General features: G+C 44.0%; 1 protein-coding gene across 2 annotated transcripts in view; it reads right to left on the bottom strand.

Annotated features, from left to right (window-relative positions):
* LETM1 (leucine zipper and EF-hand containing transmembrane protein 1) overlaps positions 1-14,247 on the bottom strand; it is a 28,116-nt gene extending 13,869 nt beyond the window's left edge. For both annotated transcript variants that reach the window (XM_073649092.1, XM_073649093.1), the window contains exons 1-7: positions 14,013-14,247; positions 12,585-12,642; positions 9,639-10,083; positions 5,896-6,039; positions 5,630-5,767; positions 2,639-2,842; positions 1,793-1,912 (exon numbers count right to left, since the gene is read on the bottom strand). In XM_073649092.1, coding sequence (XP_073505193.1) covers positions 1,793-1,912; positions 2,639-2,842; positions 5,630-5,767; positions 5,896-6,039; positions 9,639-10,083; positions 12,585-12,642; positions 14,013-14,103 — 1,200 coding nt within the window. In that variant the 5' untranslated portion in view covers positions 14,104-14,247. The remainder of the gene's footprint in view (positions 1-1,792; positions 1,913-2,638; positions 2,843-5,629; positions 5,768-5,895; positions 6,040-9,638; positions 10,084-12,584; positions 12,643-14,012) is intronic.
* Positions 14,248-15,900: the final 1,653 nt, after the last annotated feature.

The raw sequence follows: 15,900 nt of genomic DNA, 5'->3' as shown, positions 1-15,900 counted from the left end.
TGTAGTTTACCCCTCAGGTGGTGGATTAACCCCCCCATGCCTAAAACCCCCCCGATTGGCAGTTTCACTAAAGTGAAAGTGAAACTGCCAATCGGAATGAATATTTCACCAATGGAAATTGGTGAAATATTTACTATCTGGGCATGGCTTGATGCATATAGCATCAGCCATTGGCTGGGGGGAGTGTCACCTCTGTTCCCCCCCTCCCCCCAGATCTGATTGGGGGGCTAGCGTCACATGGACACTAGCCCCAATCAGATGTGGAGGGAGTTGTTCACGATGGCTGAAACTCCCCAGCTCCATCCCGTCCCTGATCCGCAGCAGGTAGTATTGCCCCCACTTCCCCCCGACCCCCCCCTCCCAATTTCATTCCTGCACCCCGACCTTCGCTCCTTCCATCTTCCACGTCTTCATCCACCGGCTGCTGCTCTCCTTCTGACAGCTAGTAGACTGTGATCACAGGCAGCAGCAGGCTCAGTGTAAATGCACTGCTCCTGCGATCACACCCACCATCCCCCAGTCCCAGTGATCACCCCCCCTCCCAATGATCACCCCCCCGTCCCAGTGTTCACCCCCCCCGCAAACCCAGTGATCACCCCCCTGCTGCTGCCGGCTCCTGCTCCCCTTTCTGCCCCTGTAATCACCCCCCTGCTGCTGCCGGCTCCTGCTCCCCTTTCTGCCCCTGTAATCACCCCCCTGCTGCTGCTGCTGGCTCCTCCATCTCCTCAGCCCCCTCCTACACCTGACCACCCCCTCATGCGCCCCGTGTTCCTGAGCGCACCCCCTACACGTGACTGCAGAAGGTTACACCAAGCACTCACACTATAATAAAAAAAAAAAAAAAAACTTTTTTTTTTTTTTTTTTAACACATGCACACAAAATGTCCCACCCGTCCCGCTCATCCCAGTCTAGGGCGTACTCAGCTGAGGAGTCTATGTCAGATTGTTGTGTGTGTTGTAGTGTATGTGAGGTGTTGTGTGTGTGGTGTATACACTACACCACACCGCACATCAACCTGACATACACTACACAATGGTGTCCGCTAACAAATTGGAACCATGTTGCATTTGGAGAGCCCCTGTGTGCCTAAACATTGGAGCTCCCCCACAAGTGACCTCATTTTGGAAACTAAACCCCCCAAGGCACCTATCTAGATGCATAGTGAGCACTTGGAACCTCCAGGTGCTTCACAAATTGATTCGTAAAAATGAAAAAGTGGAAAAAAAAACACTTATTTTTACGGATTAATTTGTGAAGCACCTGGGGGTTCCAAGTGCTCACTATGCATCTAGATAGGTGCCTTGGGGGGGGGGGGGTCTAGTTTCCAAAATGGGGTCACTTGTGGGGGAGCTCCACTGTTTAGGCACATCAGGGGCTCTCTAAACACGACATGGTGTCCGCTAACAAATTGAATGGAAAATCGGCTCAAATTGTTAGCGGACACCATGTTGCATTTGGAGAGCCCCTGATGTGCCTAAACAGTGGAGCTCCCCCACAAGTGACCCCATTTTGGAAACTAGACCCCGCAAGGCACATATCTAGATGCATAGTGAGCACTTGGAACCCCCAGGGGCTTCACAAATTGATTCCTACCATCGTTCCTGCCCCACTGGTCACACACGTCATACCTACTAAGGTAACATTAAGAAGAAGGACTTTTCAAAGCACTTAGAAAAAAAAAAAAATATTGACAAAAGTTTATGCCCTGAGGGTTCTCTGATGTAACGTACGAGAATTTAATAGACACGATATACATGTATGAACGTGGGAGGCTTTGCAGCAGTCTCTGACCTGTTTCAGCTGCTCTCGTAACCGTTCCTCCGTGACGCCGAGCGCTCTCATCCCTCTGGCACGGCACGCGGCCTGCAGTTCCTTAACATTCAGCGAGTCCACCCCTTCCTCTGCGATCAGCTGTCACCGAAAAGAACATAAAGCATCATAAACATTTCCCAGACTGATGGGAGTTGGTTTCTATTTTTCTTGAAAATATAGGAAAATCCATTTTTAGAAAATCCAGTTGGTTTGTTTGAAAAAAAAATAAAAAAATAATAATAATAATAATAATAATAATAATACCTGTGCTTCAATCACCATCCCTGGGTCCAGCACCTCATCTCTGACGCTGCTCCCGGTGATTGTCTGCAGTGGTGGTCACATTGCAGCTAATAATTAAAACGCACCGATTGCCTGCATGACATCTGCGCTGCAGGCAATATCACACATTGGGAGCTGCGGTGGAAACTCGGTGTTGGGCCCGATGAGAGTGAGTAAAGCACCTTTTTTCTCTTTTTAAACTAAACTGGATTTTCCAGAATCCAGAAAGAGCTTTTAAACCTCTATAAAAAAAAAAGCTACATTTTCATACCAAATAATTTATCGAAGTTCCAAATTCCATTTGTGGCTTTTATTATTGATTTACGTTAAATTCTTCCAAAAATGTGGGTCTTATTTTAAGTCTAATTTATAGGTGGTGTCTTTTGTTTTGTTTTTAATTACTTGGTGGGTGAGCTCTTAGGTTTCCAGATTTCTTTGGATGATTCATCAGTTCGTCGCATTTTTTCAAGCCTATCTGGTGGGCTCCTCCGAGAAGGCTGTGGAGCCTGTGACGCGCGCCGCTATCTAGTGCGCACAGCTCACCTTGTCGTCCGCCTTGATCGTCCGCAGCTTCATGGTCAGCTGGAAGCGGAGGAAGTTATTGGTCCCGATGGACTGCAGCTCCAGGAGTTTGCACAGAGCCACCAACTGCGGCCGCGTCAGGTTATCCAGGGTCAGCTCGTCCTCAAACAGCTTGGAGAAGCGCACGATCTCCTCATTGCTGGGCCGCTCGCCGGTGCTCCGGATCTGGAAGTAAAAGCAAGACGTTTCCTTACACCGGTGCCGGTCTGTAAGAAGGGGAAGGGGGAACAGGCCCATGGGCCACACAGCACATTCCTACAGGCAACTAGGGAGAGATTCTGAGCACATGCATGCACGCTCGGAAAAAAAATCGAGCATGCACGTCTATGGAGGAGGGGAGATGAGGAGAGATGGCCGTTGGTGAACTAACACTCAGACAGTTCTGTGATGTGTAGTGGAAAATCTGTGCACAATATAACGTGCTCCACAACGTAAAAAACACCCCTGAAGACTGAGGGGGTTGAAGGAGTGGGCACAAGAGCTGAGGCTGCTCCACAGAAGGCCTCTAACAGCAACAACCGGAGCTTCCTAGCTTTGATTGCTGCCATTTAATCACTTAAATGCCACTGTCAACCTCACAGGTTAAAAGACCCCTACGGAAACTAAAAGTGAAAATTAATAAATAATAATAATAAAAATATACAATTTTAATTATAGATTTTTCTTTTTCTTTAGACCATTTAATGGTTTAAATAATTTTACAGATTGAGCAGCACAAAATATGGTTATATTTTTTCCTTTAATTGGGAAAAGAAGCACTAGTTTCTTTATATTTTAAAAAATATTATTTTATTATATTAAAATAATAATCTTTTAAAAATATATTAGTATACTAGTGCTTCTTTTCCCAATTAATAGAAAAAAAAATGTATATATATATATATATATATATATATATATATATATATATATATATATATATATATATATATATATATATATATATATATATAATCTCCATAAAGAAAATTAAAAAATATAATTAAAAACAACAACACAACACCACATAATAATATGCACCTCCCCCTACAAAAATGCAATACAAAAGATCAAAAGGCCGTATGGAACTCCTAAAATGGTACCAATAAAAAGTACAGTTTCTCATACAAAACCTCAAAAGGCTTCATCAACATTAAAGAAAAAAAAAAAAAGTTACCGGTCTCAAAAAAATAAATAAAATGTCACACAATCTACTTTATTTTTCTTTATATTACAGTTTAAAAAAAAAATGTATGCCGCTATAAAGAGAAAAAAAAAAAAAAGTATGTGTGTTTGGTATGACCATAATCAAACTGACTGGAAGAATCATGACACAGAGTCATCTTTACTGCATAATGAATGGCGCAAAAAAAGAAAAAAGCACAACTGAATTTTGTGTTTGTTTTTTAGGAGGGGGGGGGATAAATGACATGACGAAATTAAAGGGAGTAAATAAAAAAAGGGTGTTTGAACAGCGAACGGTTAATAAGATCCTGTTATGTAAGGTGTTGTCTGAAAAGGCAGAATTTAATATCGGTCCTTTCCTGGTTTCCTGGAAATCATTTATAATCTTAAGGACAAAGGACATTGAGAGATAAGTCACTTACTGGCGGCTCTTCATTCTCCTCCTCTGTGACCTCTGGTACACCGGCCGGCCCAGCGTGTAACTGGGATCACTGTGCGGGGAGACCCACCCTACACATAGGGCTTTACTTACTTTCCCTCAGCTTGTCACTTGCACTAGCCAGCAACATGAGTATGTATGTATTCTGAATGGGCAGAAAGGAGAAAGCAGCTGCCATATATCTCTGCCAGCAGCTTATCTCCCCTAAGAACAGAAGAATCAGGCATCATCCTCCCCTCAAGGAAATACATAGTACGTTGCAGCCCGACGACGCCAAAAACCACGGAAAAATCACTTTAACACATTAAAATATAAAATATTAGCCATTTAAAATTATACCAGGCTCAATAATCATAGTCCAATGGGGAAAAGGGGAACTTTTCATCAGGCTGTGATTGGTAAGAGGGGTGATAACCTGAAGAAAAGTTCTTGTATCCTTCTTTCTGGTTCATAGGATACTGTGCACAGGGGGGGGGGGTCACAGTAACAGGCTGCGATTGCTAAGTGTTAACCCGATGAAAAGTTTATGTATCCTCTTTCCCATTCTTTGGAGGCTATAATGGAGTAAAAGGCTGTGATTTGTGTGAGGGGTGACCCTTTTACAGCCTCCAAAGGATGGAAAAATAGGATACGGGAATTTTTCCTCATGTTAACACCCCTCTCACCAATAACAGCCTATTGCTGTCACCCCTTCCCCTGTACAGCATCTAATTAACACAGTAGAGGGATACAGGAGCTTTTCCTCAGGTTATCAACCCCACTTATCAATAATGAGTCTTTTATTGTCAGCCCATTCCCTGCACAGCATCCTATGAACTCGGTAGAGGAATACAGGAGCTTTTCCTCAAGCTCAAGTTATCAACCCCCTTACCAATCACAGCACGTTGCCTTACAATCATAGACCTCCCTGAGCAGCCAGAGATCTTTGGTGAGGTGGTGGTTCTACAGGGATAATGGAACACCTCTTCATGTTATCAACCCTTTAATCAATTAAAGCCTTTACGGTCTCCAGGAGGGGTGGGGGGTGGGGGTTTATATACAGGAACTTTAGATCTTTGCTGGAATCCGTATTTTAGTCACAGACATTAAATTTCTAAGACTAAAATACAAAATCTTACACCTTGATGCAAGATTTCATTGAGGCACCCATGACTGCAAAGTTCTGGGTAGCATTTCCTCAGTGTGCTTGGTGTCTGCTGGTCCCCCAAAAATATATGCACCTCCTTAATATATTTTGTGCTAGAATTCAGAGTAAGAGCACAGGCGGTTTAGGGGCAGATTCTGCAGCAAAAACTCAATGTAGGAAGAAACCAGCAGAAGTGGGAATACATTATTGGGTGGCGTCATACCTTCTGAAAAAAGTTGGAAAATTCGGCGGTCACATTCCCTTTGGCGGCTTTGTTCCTTAGTGCCATCGCCTCAATAGTGTCTTGCAAGAACTTTGCTAACTCCAGCTTTACTCTCAGCTCCTTCTTCAACCTCTCCTCCTGGGGGGTGCAAGAAAGACAGCAAATATCACAAGGAGGAATATCCTACATCTAGTTTTGGGAAGACTCACAATTTAAAACAACCCCTAAATCCTGGAGCGGCGTGCTCCTCCAGATCAGATATTCACCTTCTTTGAAGTGGTCTCAAACGTGGAAGGCAGCATATTTGGAAACAGCTTCAATACGACTGGGAGTAGGAACTCCATGAATGGGACGATGATGAAGACGAGGAAGGGGACCAGCCGGAAGAGGTCAGCGCATATCCTCAGGAACTGGAAGAAACAAATGGGATAAAAGAGGTGAAGGATCAAAGTCACGAGGCGCGCTAACCACAAGCTAATCTGTACCGAGGCTGGAAAACGGGTGTGAAATGTGTCTGGCCACCATTTCATAGCACAGCATTGGAAAAAATGAAATCTTAATACTTTTTAAGAGTGTGTAAGCTTTTGCTACCCTTACATTGTTCACTAGCTTACCTTAAAGGGGTTGTCTGAAAGAAAAGCATTAATTGTAGAAATATTCTGCAACAAAATCTTGAATGAGTGAATTCACCCTGAAGCAAAAACTGGGCCCAAAACTGACCGGAAGAAGAGGAGCTGCCCTGACACTCCGCACTGCAGCACCCGGTGATGTCTGACCCCCGGTGTACACTCCTTAGGGGTGTACTCACTTATTTTTTTGCTAGCGGTTTAGACATAATTGGCCGTGTGTTGAGTTACTTAGAGGGCACACCAAATGTACACTGTTACACAAGCTGTACATAGACTACTTCACATTGTAACAAAGCGTTTACAAAAATGTGAAGGGTGTACTCACTTTTGTGAGATGCTGTACATCGTTCATTGCAGTGGCCACAGCAGCTATTCCAGATACTGCGTGGACCCAGCTGGGTCTGACCACAGCGGCTCTGAGCTCTGGCTGCTTTAAGGGATTGTCCACAACTAAGACATTAACGACCCATTCTTCAATATCGCTCATCGGACCCAAGCCCCGGCACACTGCTGTTAGCCAGGTCCTGTGGTGGCAGGAATTGGCGCACAGAGCTGGGACACAACAGTGCCGCACACTGTGTAGTGATCGTCTGCAGCTCAGCTCCCATTCACTTTAATAAGAGCAGAGTGGCGGTACCCAGGAATGACCACTGCTCCGTGCACCCGGCAGAGCGAGAGCGGAGAACAGCCGGTCGGTGGAGACGCCAGGTGTCGATACGATTTTGATCTCAGAAAAGAACATCAATGTCTTAGTCCAGGACAAGAATAATTACTTTACAATGACCCCAGGTCTCTCTTCCCATGGCTTAGATACAATCAGGATAATAAATGGGGGTCCAGGCTGTATCGGCACACAGCCATAACAATGTACAGCCCCTCTTTACTCACTGGGCCAGTCTGCAGCAATGGTACAGAGGCTGCTGTAACCACAGGACTTTGCTGGGCCAGTCTGCAGCAATGGTGCAGAGGCTGCTGTAACCACAGGACTTTGCTTGGCCAGTCTGCAGCAATGGTGTAGAGGCTGCGGTAACCACAGGACTTTGCTGGGCCAGTCCGCAGCAATGGTGCAGAGGCTGCTGTAATCACAGGACTTTGCTGGGCCAGTCCGCAGCAATGGTGCAGAGGCTGCTGTAACCACAGGACTTTGCTTGGCCAGTCTGCAGCAATGGTGCAGAGGCTGCTGTAACCACAGGACTTTGCTTGGCCAGTCTGCAGCAATGGTGCAGAGGCTGCTGTAACCACAGGACTTTGCTTGGCCAGTCTGCAGCAATGGTGCAGAGGCTGCTGTAACCACAGGACTTTGCTTGGCCAGTCTGCAGCAATGGTGCAGAGGCTGCTGTAACCACAGGACTTTGCTTGGCCAGTCTGCAGCAATGGTGCAGAGGCTGCTGTAACCACAGGACTTTGCTTGGCCAGTCTGCAGCAATGGTGCAGAGGCTGCTGTAACCACAGGACTTTGCTGGGCCAGTCTGCAGCAATGGTGCAGAGGCTGCTGTAACCACAGGACTTTGCTGGGCCAGTCTGCAGCAATGGTGCAGAGGCTGCTGTAACCATAGGACTTTGCTGGGCCAGTCTGCAGCAATGGTGCAGAGGCTGCGGTAACCACAGGACTTTGCTGGGCCAGTCTGCAGCAATGGTGTAGAGGCTGCGGTAACCACAGGACTTTGCTGGGCCAGTCTGCAGCAATGGTGCAGAGGCTGCTGTAACCACAGGACTTTGCTGGGCCAGTCCGCAGCAATGGTGCAGAGGCTGCTGTAATCACAGGACTTTGCTGGGCCAGTCTGCAGCAATGGTGCAGAGGCTGCTGTAACCACAGGACTTTGCTGGGCCAGTCCGCAGCAATGGTGCAGAGGCTGCTGTAACCACAGGACTTTGCTGGGCCAGTCTGCAGCAATGGTGCAGAGGCTGCTGTAACCACAGGACTTTGCTGGGCCAGTCTGCAGCAATGGTGCAGAGGCTGCTGTAACCACAGGACTTTGCTGGGCCAGTCTGCAGCAATGGTGCAGAGGCTGCTGTAATCACAGGACTTTAGCAGTTTGCATATTCTCTACAAGCGCACGGATACTAAATATCGTGAAAAGCAGGGAATTATAAAGGTTATTTTAGTTACAAGAGCACCTAAGGGTCACCCACCAATACAAACCTTGTGTATACACATAGTATTTGGCCTTTTACCCCCCTGCTTCTCACACCCACTTATATCAGTAAAACTATACACCCAGACAAAAACATTTTAATGCAAGTATTGTCCTGACGTTTTTTTAGGATCATTCTGAGCATGAGATTCCCCTCCCCCCCAAAAAAAAGTTTGCAGTGGCCAATGTTAGGTGTTTGATTTTAGCTGTAGCGGTCTATCAGCAGGGAGGAAGTACAGGACTGCAGGAATGAAAATCTCTATCACTTCCAATTAGGGAGCATCGGAGTGACAGGGGACTCAAACGATAAAAAAATAATGAAAAGATACTTAAGTAACGGAATAAAACCTTTCAGGGTATGTTCACAGTTTTTTTTTGCTGAGTTTTTGGAGTGGAAACTCCCAAGTTTTTGGGGAGGATTTTGAGAGTTTCTGCTCAAAAACTAAATGCGAACATTGTACAAGTAACAGTTTTTTGTGCAGATCAGCTCTAAAATCCTCATCAAAAAACACTGACAATTTATATGGTGTTCATATGAGGAGTGTCTTGTTTTTTGTTTTTTTTAAAGATGTACTGGGGAAAAAAAAGTGCCTGTCAGTTCTCTGAAATAGATTCTGATTGAATCAACTGGAAAAAAAGGCAGTGCTTAATCAAAAAGATGCAAAAAAAAAAAAAAAACTCCACAAACTGTCGTTTTTGGATGAGTTTTCCTTTCCCCGGAAATTCCTCAGTTTTTCAGCACAGTAGTGCTTAAAACGGACACAGTCCGGATTACTGGGTGCCAGATTAAAAGGAAATTTGCTATATATGAAGAGTGGGAACTGGATGCAATTAACATCTATTCTATTTTTTCTTCAAAAGCCATTTTCATACTAAAACAACTACTAATCTTCCGTATACTGAAGATTAAAGGTGTTCGAGAACACGGCAGACGGGCGTACGCCCCATTAAGTAACATCGATCTGATATCCCAGACAACAAAACAGTGGAGATTACCCACAGACGTCAGCGTTGGCAGCGGGGCGTCCTGGCAGCCCGTCCTGCCAATTACTGGAAACAATTAGTGCAATACACCCGGGTGACTCAGCCGCCTCTGTGCAGATATGTCACGGGGAAGGAAGCAGACAGACGAGCCCGAACACAGGTAAATCACCGACTGCAGCACATGCAGATCCAATATGGTGGCCGTTCCCAAAGGAGCAGTCTCCCAGTGTTCTCCGCCTTACATACCCCCCCTTTTCTTACCTGTCTCCGTTCCCTTCTGGATAAATTACTCCCATTGAGGATGTTCCACATCATCCGGGCTGCGATTTTGGTGTCAATCCAGAGAAGCCGAAAGCCGTGATAATAGTGCTTTAACTCGTCCATCACCCTCTGTCCTATAGACTTCTTCACGGTCTCCACTTCCGTGTTGGGACTGTACACCGGGCCACCTTCTTCCAGCTTCTTATTTTTGTCCTTCAAAGACTTTAAGGATTTTTCTACCACTGAGTCGTCGAATAGGGGACTGGAAAAGTGCAAGCCCCGGACCGAGGTGTACTGGCCGGGCACACCTCTCCATGCGGGGGATGAAGCGTGGACTCTATAGTAGGTTCTTTCAGGGCCGTTAGTCCGTGAGAACCCGCTATCCCCGTCTCTTAGCGAAATGTAAACCGGATGGGCGGCAGCACAACTCCGAAAGTGAGAAGTCCTGGGTGAGAAGGAAAAGATGGAGAAGTAACACAAGCGGGAGGCAAATAAAGAGTCAGAACGATAAATATTCCATCATTTCTTAAAGGGATGGACAAAAAGTAGCGGCTGCCGAAATAAACCCCCAAAAAATCAGCAATCCTAAATATCTGCGGAATATGTTGGCGCTATAAAAATAAAAAAATACTATTAATATTATTATATCTGCCGTGTCTGAAAAAAATACAAAAGGTAAAAGCTGGTGATAAGAAGTGCTAAGGCATATAAAATTCAGCAATTACAACCTTTAATAAAGTCCTTGTAAAAACACAACGCGTTTTGACGGCATGCAAGCCGTCTTCATCAGGCGATCACCTGATGAAGACGGCTTGCATGCCGTCAAAACGCGTTGTGTTTTTTCAAGGACTTTATTAAAGGTTGTAATTGCTAAATTTTATATGCCTTAGCACTTCTTATCACCAGCTTTTACCTTTTGTATTTTCCACATTTCACACCTTTGGGGTTACTGGTGAGCTGCTTTGGCTTACTTTTAAAATTTTAGCTCATGGACTGTTTGCCCCTCATTTTGACATCCTAGCGCTTCGTACTACCAGCTTCAACTTCTTTTTTTCATGTCTGAAAAAAAGTCTCATTGGCAAAAATATAAAACTAAAGATCCTGTACAGTAAATGTTAACAGAAAAAAATAAAATAAAATTGCCTTTTGGTGTTTTTTTGGGATGTCATACCTTTCCCCAAAAAAAGATGGAATAAAAATTGACCAAAACTTTGTATGCACTTCAAAATGGTACCAATAAAATAGTCACCTCGCTGTGCAAAAAATGAGCCCCCACTCGGCTCCAAACAATATATATTACTGATTTTTTATTTTTTTAAGTTTTACATTTTTTTAGGCCAATAATAAATATATGATCAAATGAAAAAAAAATGTAATAAAAGGTTTTGCCTCTTTGAGGGGGAAAAAAAAACTGCAAAAATTAATAATCGGCCTGTCAGGAAGGGGTTGGAAGAAAAGTTCAAAAAGTTTGGCCAAAAGTGGAAAATATTAGAAAAAAAAAAAAAAGCTAAGCTATCGGGTTAATTTCCCCGGGAGGAGCTTTGATGATGTCTTGTTCTTCAGTCTTCTGACGGCTGATGTCTGTGATTGGCTGCAGTGGTCAAATGACTAATGAAAGTGACATTGCGCTACTTGAAGCGTTAAAAGTCCTGTCGGGTCATCTGACCACTGCAGCCAATCACAGGTTTCAGTGGTTAGGTGGATAAAGAACGGGATGTTATCAGTTTTTCTCCTGGCGGAGACCGCAGGAGCGGAGGAGAATTGAGCCGGTGACTATATACTACATCATCTGAAGACTTTTACGAGTAAGGCTAAGTGCCCACGATGCAGAAATGCTCCTGATTTTTCCTGAGCGTTTCTGCAACTCCCTGGCAGAGAAAACTCATGCGGATTGTACATGCGTTTTTCCTGCCAGAGACAAGCAGATGTGAAGCATTTTGATCATGCGATTTCGCATGCGGGTTAACAAGCACTTTTCTAAGCGATTTTAGCATCACTTGGAAAGTGCTTGACAACTTGGTCACACTATATAAATCCATGCAAACAGCATGGATTTATATAGTGTGACCAAGTTAGTTAAAAAAAAAAAAGAATTAGAATGGTAAAAAATTTTAAAAAAACATATACTCACCTTCCGATGGCCCCCGGTCTCCTTATCCGATGCGTCCGGTCTTCTCAGTGTCTCGCGTTTGTGTAAAAGGACCTTTCATGACGTCACTGCAGGTCGTTTTAGACCATCGCGAGCTGCCGGGAAGCCAGAACGCATCGCTATGGAGACCGGGGGCCATCGGAATGTAAGTATAATGTATATTTTTTATTTTAAAAATTCTTTTTTTTTTTTTTTTTTTTTACAGGTACTATGGTACCCGGGTCTGGGTGAGAGTCTTCTTTTCTCCAGACCTCTGTACCATCCGCACATTGAATCGCTTAATATCCGCATGTGCACATGTAGTCACGAGGATATTAAGCAATTCAATGCAAGTCAATGGCGGCAAAAACGCCGCGTTTATGCAAAATAATTGTTTGTGCTGCGGATTTTTCCGCAATGATAATCCGCAGCGGAAATTTCCGTAGCATTTGCACAGCACACACGGATTATCATTGGGGAACATGGCAGGCCTTCTACCAAGTGTTTTAAGAGTTTCTGCAGCGGAATTGCCGCTGCGGAAACGCTTAAAAAAAACGCATAGTGGGCACACAGCCTAAGGGGGTCTTGCACAGTTAATGGGGTCTTTATTTTGAAAAATCCATAAGAAACACCGCAACTCTGAGTGGGCAGATTTGATCAGGGAGTTGAAATCCAAACCCAGTCCTCATCTCTCTCCTCTGACATCTGGAGTTGGGGGGGTGATCGGCAGACCCGGGGGGCCAGAATCAGCGAGTACGGACAGCTGTAGGCACGCTATAAAGACAAGATCTACAACAAGGAGGGAGATAAACTCTTACCGATGATTTATCAGCCTTAAGGAAGTGCAGTCGAGACAAAAGCGATCCGAAAAAAGACCTGGAAAAGAAAAAAAGGAGATGGATCAACAATCAGGCATTTGCTACGCGAGGACAAACTCTGCTTCATTTCTGCAGGAGCAGCGACCCCCCCATATCAATGAGCGGCGTCAGGTACTGCAGCTCAATATGGGATATGAAGCCTTATTCTAATCTTACAGAATCCCTTTAAACTTCTTCCAAGAGGCGCAAAGATGGTAAAGAAAAAGGAAGAGCGCTGATAAATCCAGGGCAGGAGATGCCGCTCACCTAAATGCCACCCGCCCCCCCCCCCCCAAGACCTCAGTGGTACAGCCTCGGGCTCCAAGCCTAGAAGCATCAGTAATGGGCATCAGTCCTGCTGTCACCAGTCTTCCCAGTCTGGCTTTAACCAGTTACTGGTAACTACTGGGAGGCCAGACATCTTACACAGCTCATGTTATAGCAGAGCCCGATAATAACCAGTTTCCACCAGTAAGTAGCTGTGGTTCCAGTATAATGTGGCCGTGGTGAGAAGCTGACGGCCGGGAGCTACATCAAATCCAAACTAATCCTCCGGCTAATCTTAAAGGGGAGTTGTAACACGACGGCAAAAGGAGAAGCTGTCTCTGATCCCTGGGGATCCTAGCGACACAGCGGTCATGCCGGTCATCAGGATGCCCGTAGACTGCACGATTGGCCGATGCTTCGTTCCCCTTTAAAGGGAATCTATTCTCAGAAATTTCACTCCCCCCCCTCAAATTATTTCCTTTCAAAGACAAATCCGGCGATACCTTTACACGGCCGATCCTTTCCTCCGTTACTGAGAAATCAGCGTTTATATTGATATGCAAATAAGGCTGAAGAGCTATGGTAGATCCGAAGCCTCCATCACTCCAGATCTACCACAGCTCTTCAGCCTCATTTGCATATCAATATAAACGCTGATATCTCAGTAACGGATCGGCCATGTAAAGGTATCGCCGGACTTGTCTTTGAAAGCGCTTCAAATACTTTGTGGTGTAAAATCCTTACTACAGCTCTGGGTTAAATGAGTTGTCCAGCTTTGAGGACATTATTATTATTTTTACTAAACTGCACATATTTGGGGCTCCTTTTTTATTAAAAACTTAGCACCGTTTTTACTTTCATAGCCGCTGATTGCAAAAGGAGTTAACTAAGAATCTGTCAGTGAGCGCGCTGTGATGGTATGATGGGAGAGTTTGTAACTTTTTATCAACGTTGTATGTGCAGGAAAACAAAAAGCAAAACAGTGCAGTAAAGAATAAATTATTGTCCTCCCTAAGGGTGGACAATCCCTTTAACAAGAAGAAAAACCCCATCACATATGTATATATGAGTCAGGTGTGCCGGGCCTGTGTGTGACGCTGAGGCTCCCCGGCCTCCTCTCACCTCTGCTGCTGTCTCCCCGCTTCCACAGCAGCGGGGTGCGGGCTCCCCAGGAGGACTTAGGCAGGCAGCCTCTCACCAGCAGGGCGGCCATGCTGTCAGGACGGGCGGGCGGAGCGGCGGGGGGAGACAGTGAAAGATCAGTCCCGGGGATGAGTCCTGGATGAATGTTTCCCCATGTCCTGCTGCCAGAACAATCCCCACCTCAAGCTCCCTCACTGAGCATGCGCAGAGACAATTGCCGGTTAAGGAGGCGGAGCTTACGCGATGACGTCATGGCACGTGATAGCGTCTGCGTGTGCTGCAGAGGCCATTTTGGATGAGAGGTCCAGAGGACTGCAGGCAGGCGCACGTGATCCTGCTCTGGGTGGGATGACGCAATTGCTCGGAAACTATATCAGCGGCCATTTTGGTAATGGGCAGAGCCGGGCGCTGTGACATTGCAGATTATTGGTGTATGAGGGAAAAGGGTCACACAGCAGATCTTACCCATAAGGCACCGCGCTGCGGGCACTTTCTTTATGCTTCCTTCCTGTTTTGTTTCGGCAAATAATTAACCCTTTCACGAATAGACCCATAGTTTCCATCGACAAAGTTGTACGAGGGCTCGTATCTTTGTGGGACGAGTTTGATGGACACAAATAAACATATAACAGTTCGATAAAACAGCAATTCAGGGGCCTCGGGGAATTTTTTTTTTGGTGATACGTCTATTATATTATTTTTTTGTATTGTTGGACTTAAACTTTTTTTGTTATTTTTTATTTTTATAATTTAAAAAAAAAATCTCATTTATTTTTCTTTTACTTTTTTTAGTCTTGCGTTGGATTTAAACGTTCATGTTATTATTTATATAAATATATACTGTATATTTAACTTCTTTATTTTTCTATTGTTGGATTTAAACTGTTTTATCTTTATAATATTTTTAAAAAACCTTTTCAATTATTTTTTTATTAACTTTATTATTGTATTGTTGGATTTAAACTTGTTATTTTTTTATATATAATATTAAAAAAAAAACTTTTAAATTAATTTTTCATTTTTTTTCTTCTTTATTCTTGTATTGCTGGATTTGAACTTCCATGTTATTTTTATAATTTTTTTTTTTTTTAAGTAAATTACCATTTTTCATTTACTATTTTGAATTGTAAAGCGCTACGGAATAGGCTGGCGCTATATAAATAAAGATTATTATTTTTTATTGTTGGATTTAAACTTTTATGTTTTTTTATCGTTTATGTTCAAAAACTTTTTAAATTATTTTTTTATTAACTTCTTTATTCTTGTATTGCTGGATTTGAACTTCCACATTATTTTTTTTTTTAGAATTTTTCATTTTGTATTAACTTTTTTATTTTTATATTGTTGGATTTAAACTAGTTATTTTTATATATAATATTTTTAAAAAACTTTCATTTTTTTATTAACTTTTTTATTTTTGTGTTGCTTGATTTAAACTTTCATTTTTTTTGTTATTATTATTATTACAATATTTTTAAAAACGTTTTGAATACTTTTTTTTTTTTATTCTCCCCTTGTACCTATTGATCCCCCCAGTGCAAGCACTGTGCACTGCACGGATTCGCCGGTTTCTGACGTGGGACCGGAGGGTATGTATGAGTTATATGTGGCACCCCAGGGGTCTGGTTGACGCAGTAATAGAAATATTATGTCTGAGAGCAAGCGGGAGGTTTCTCTGGTCAGGAGCCCTAAGCATGCAACACGGCCCACACAGACCTGGGAGGGGAGGAATCTGCGAATATAAACTGGGTCTGGGGCGGGATTAGGTGAGACAGAGCGTGCAGAACAAGCAGAGCAGTCAGAGCCTGGAGAGAGAAAGTAAGAACCAGGAGCTCTGTAGGAACAGTAGCTGAATACCAGGGGCTGG

The sequence above is a fragment of the Phyllobates terribilis genome, unplaced genomic scaffold (assembly GCF_046119375.1).
Source record: "Phyllobates terribilis strain yellow unplaced genomic scaffold, ASM4611937v1 Scaffold_1__5_contigs__length_1240528914, whole genome shotgun sequence".
In the NCBI taxonomy this organism is placed as follows: domain Eukaryota; kingdom Metazoa; phylum Chordata; class Amphibia; order Anura; family Dendrobatidae; genus Phyllobates; species Phyllobates terribilis.
The sequence above is the reverse complement of the archived record's forward strand: the minus strand, read 5'-3'. Positions and strand labels throughout refer to the sequence as shown.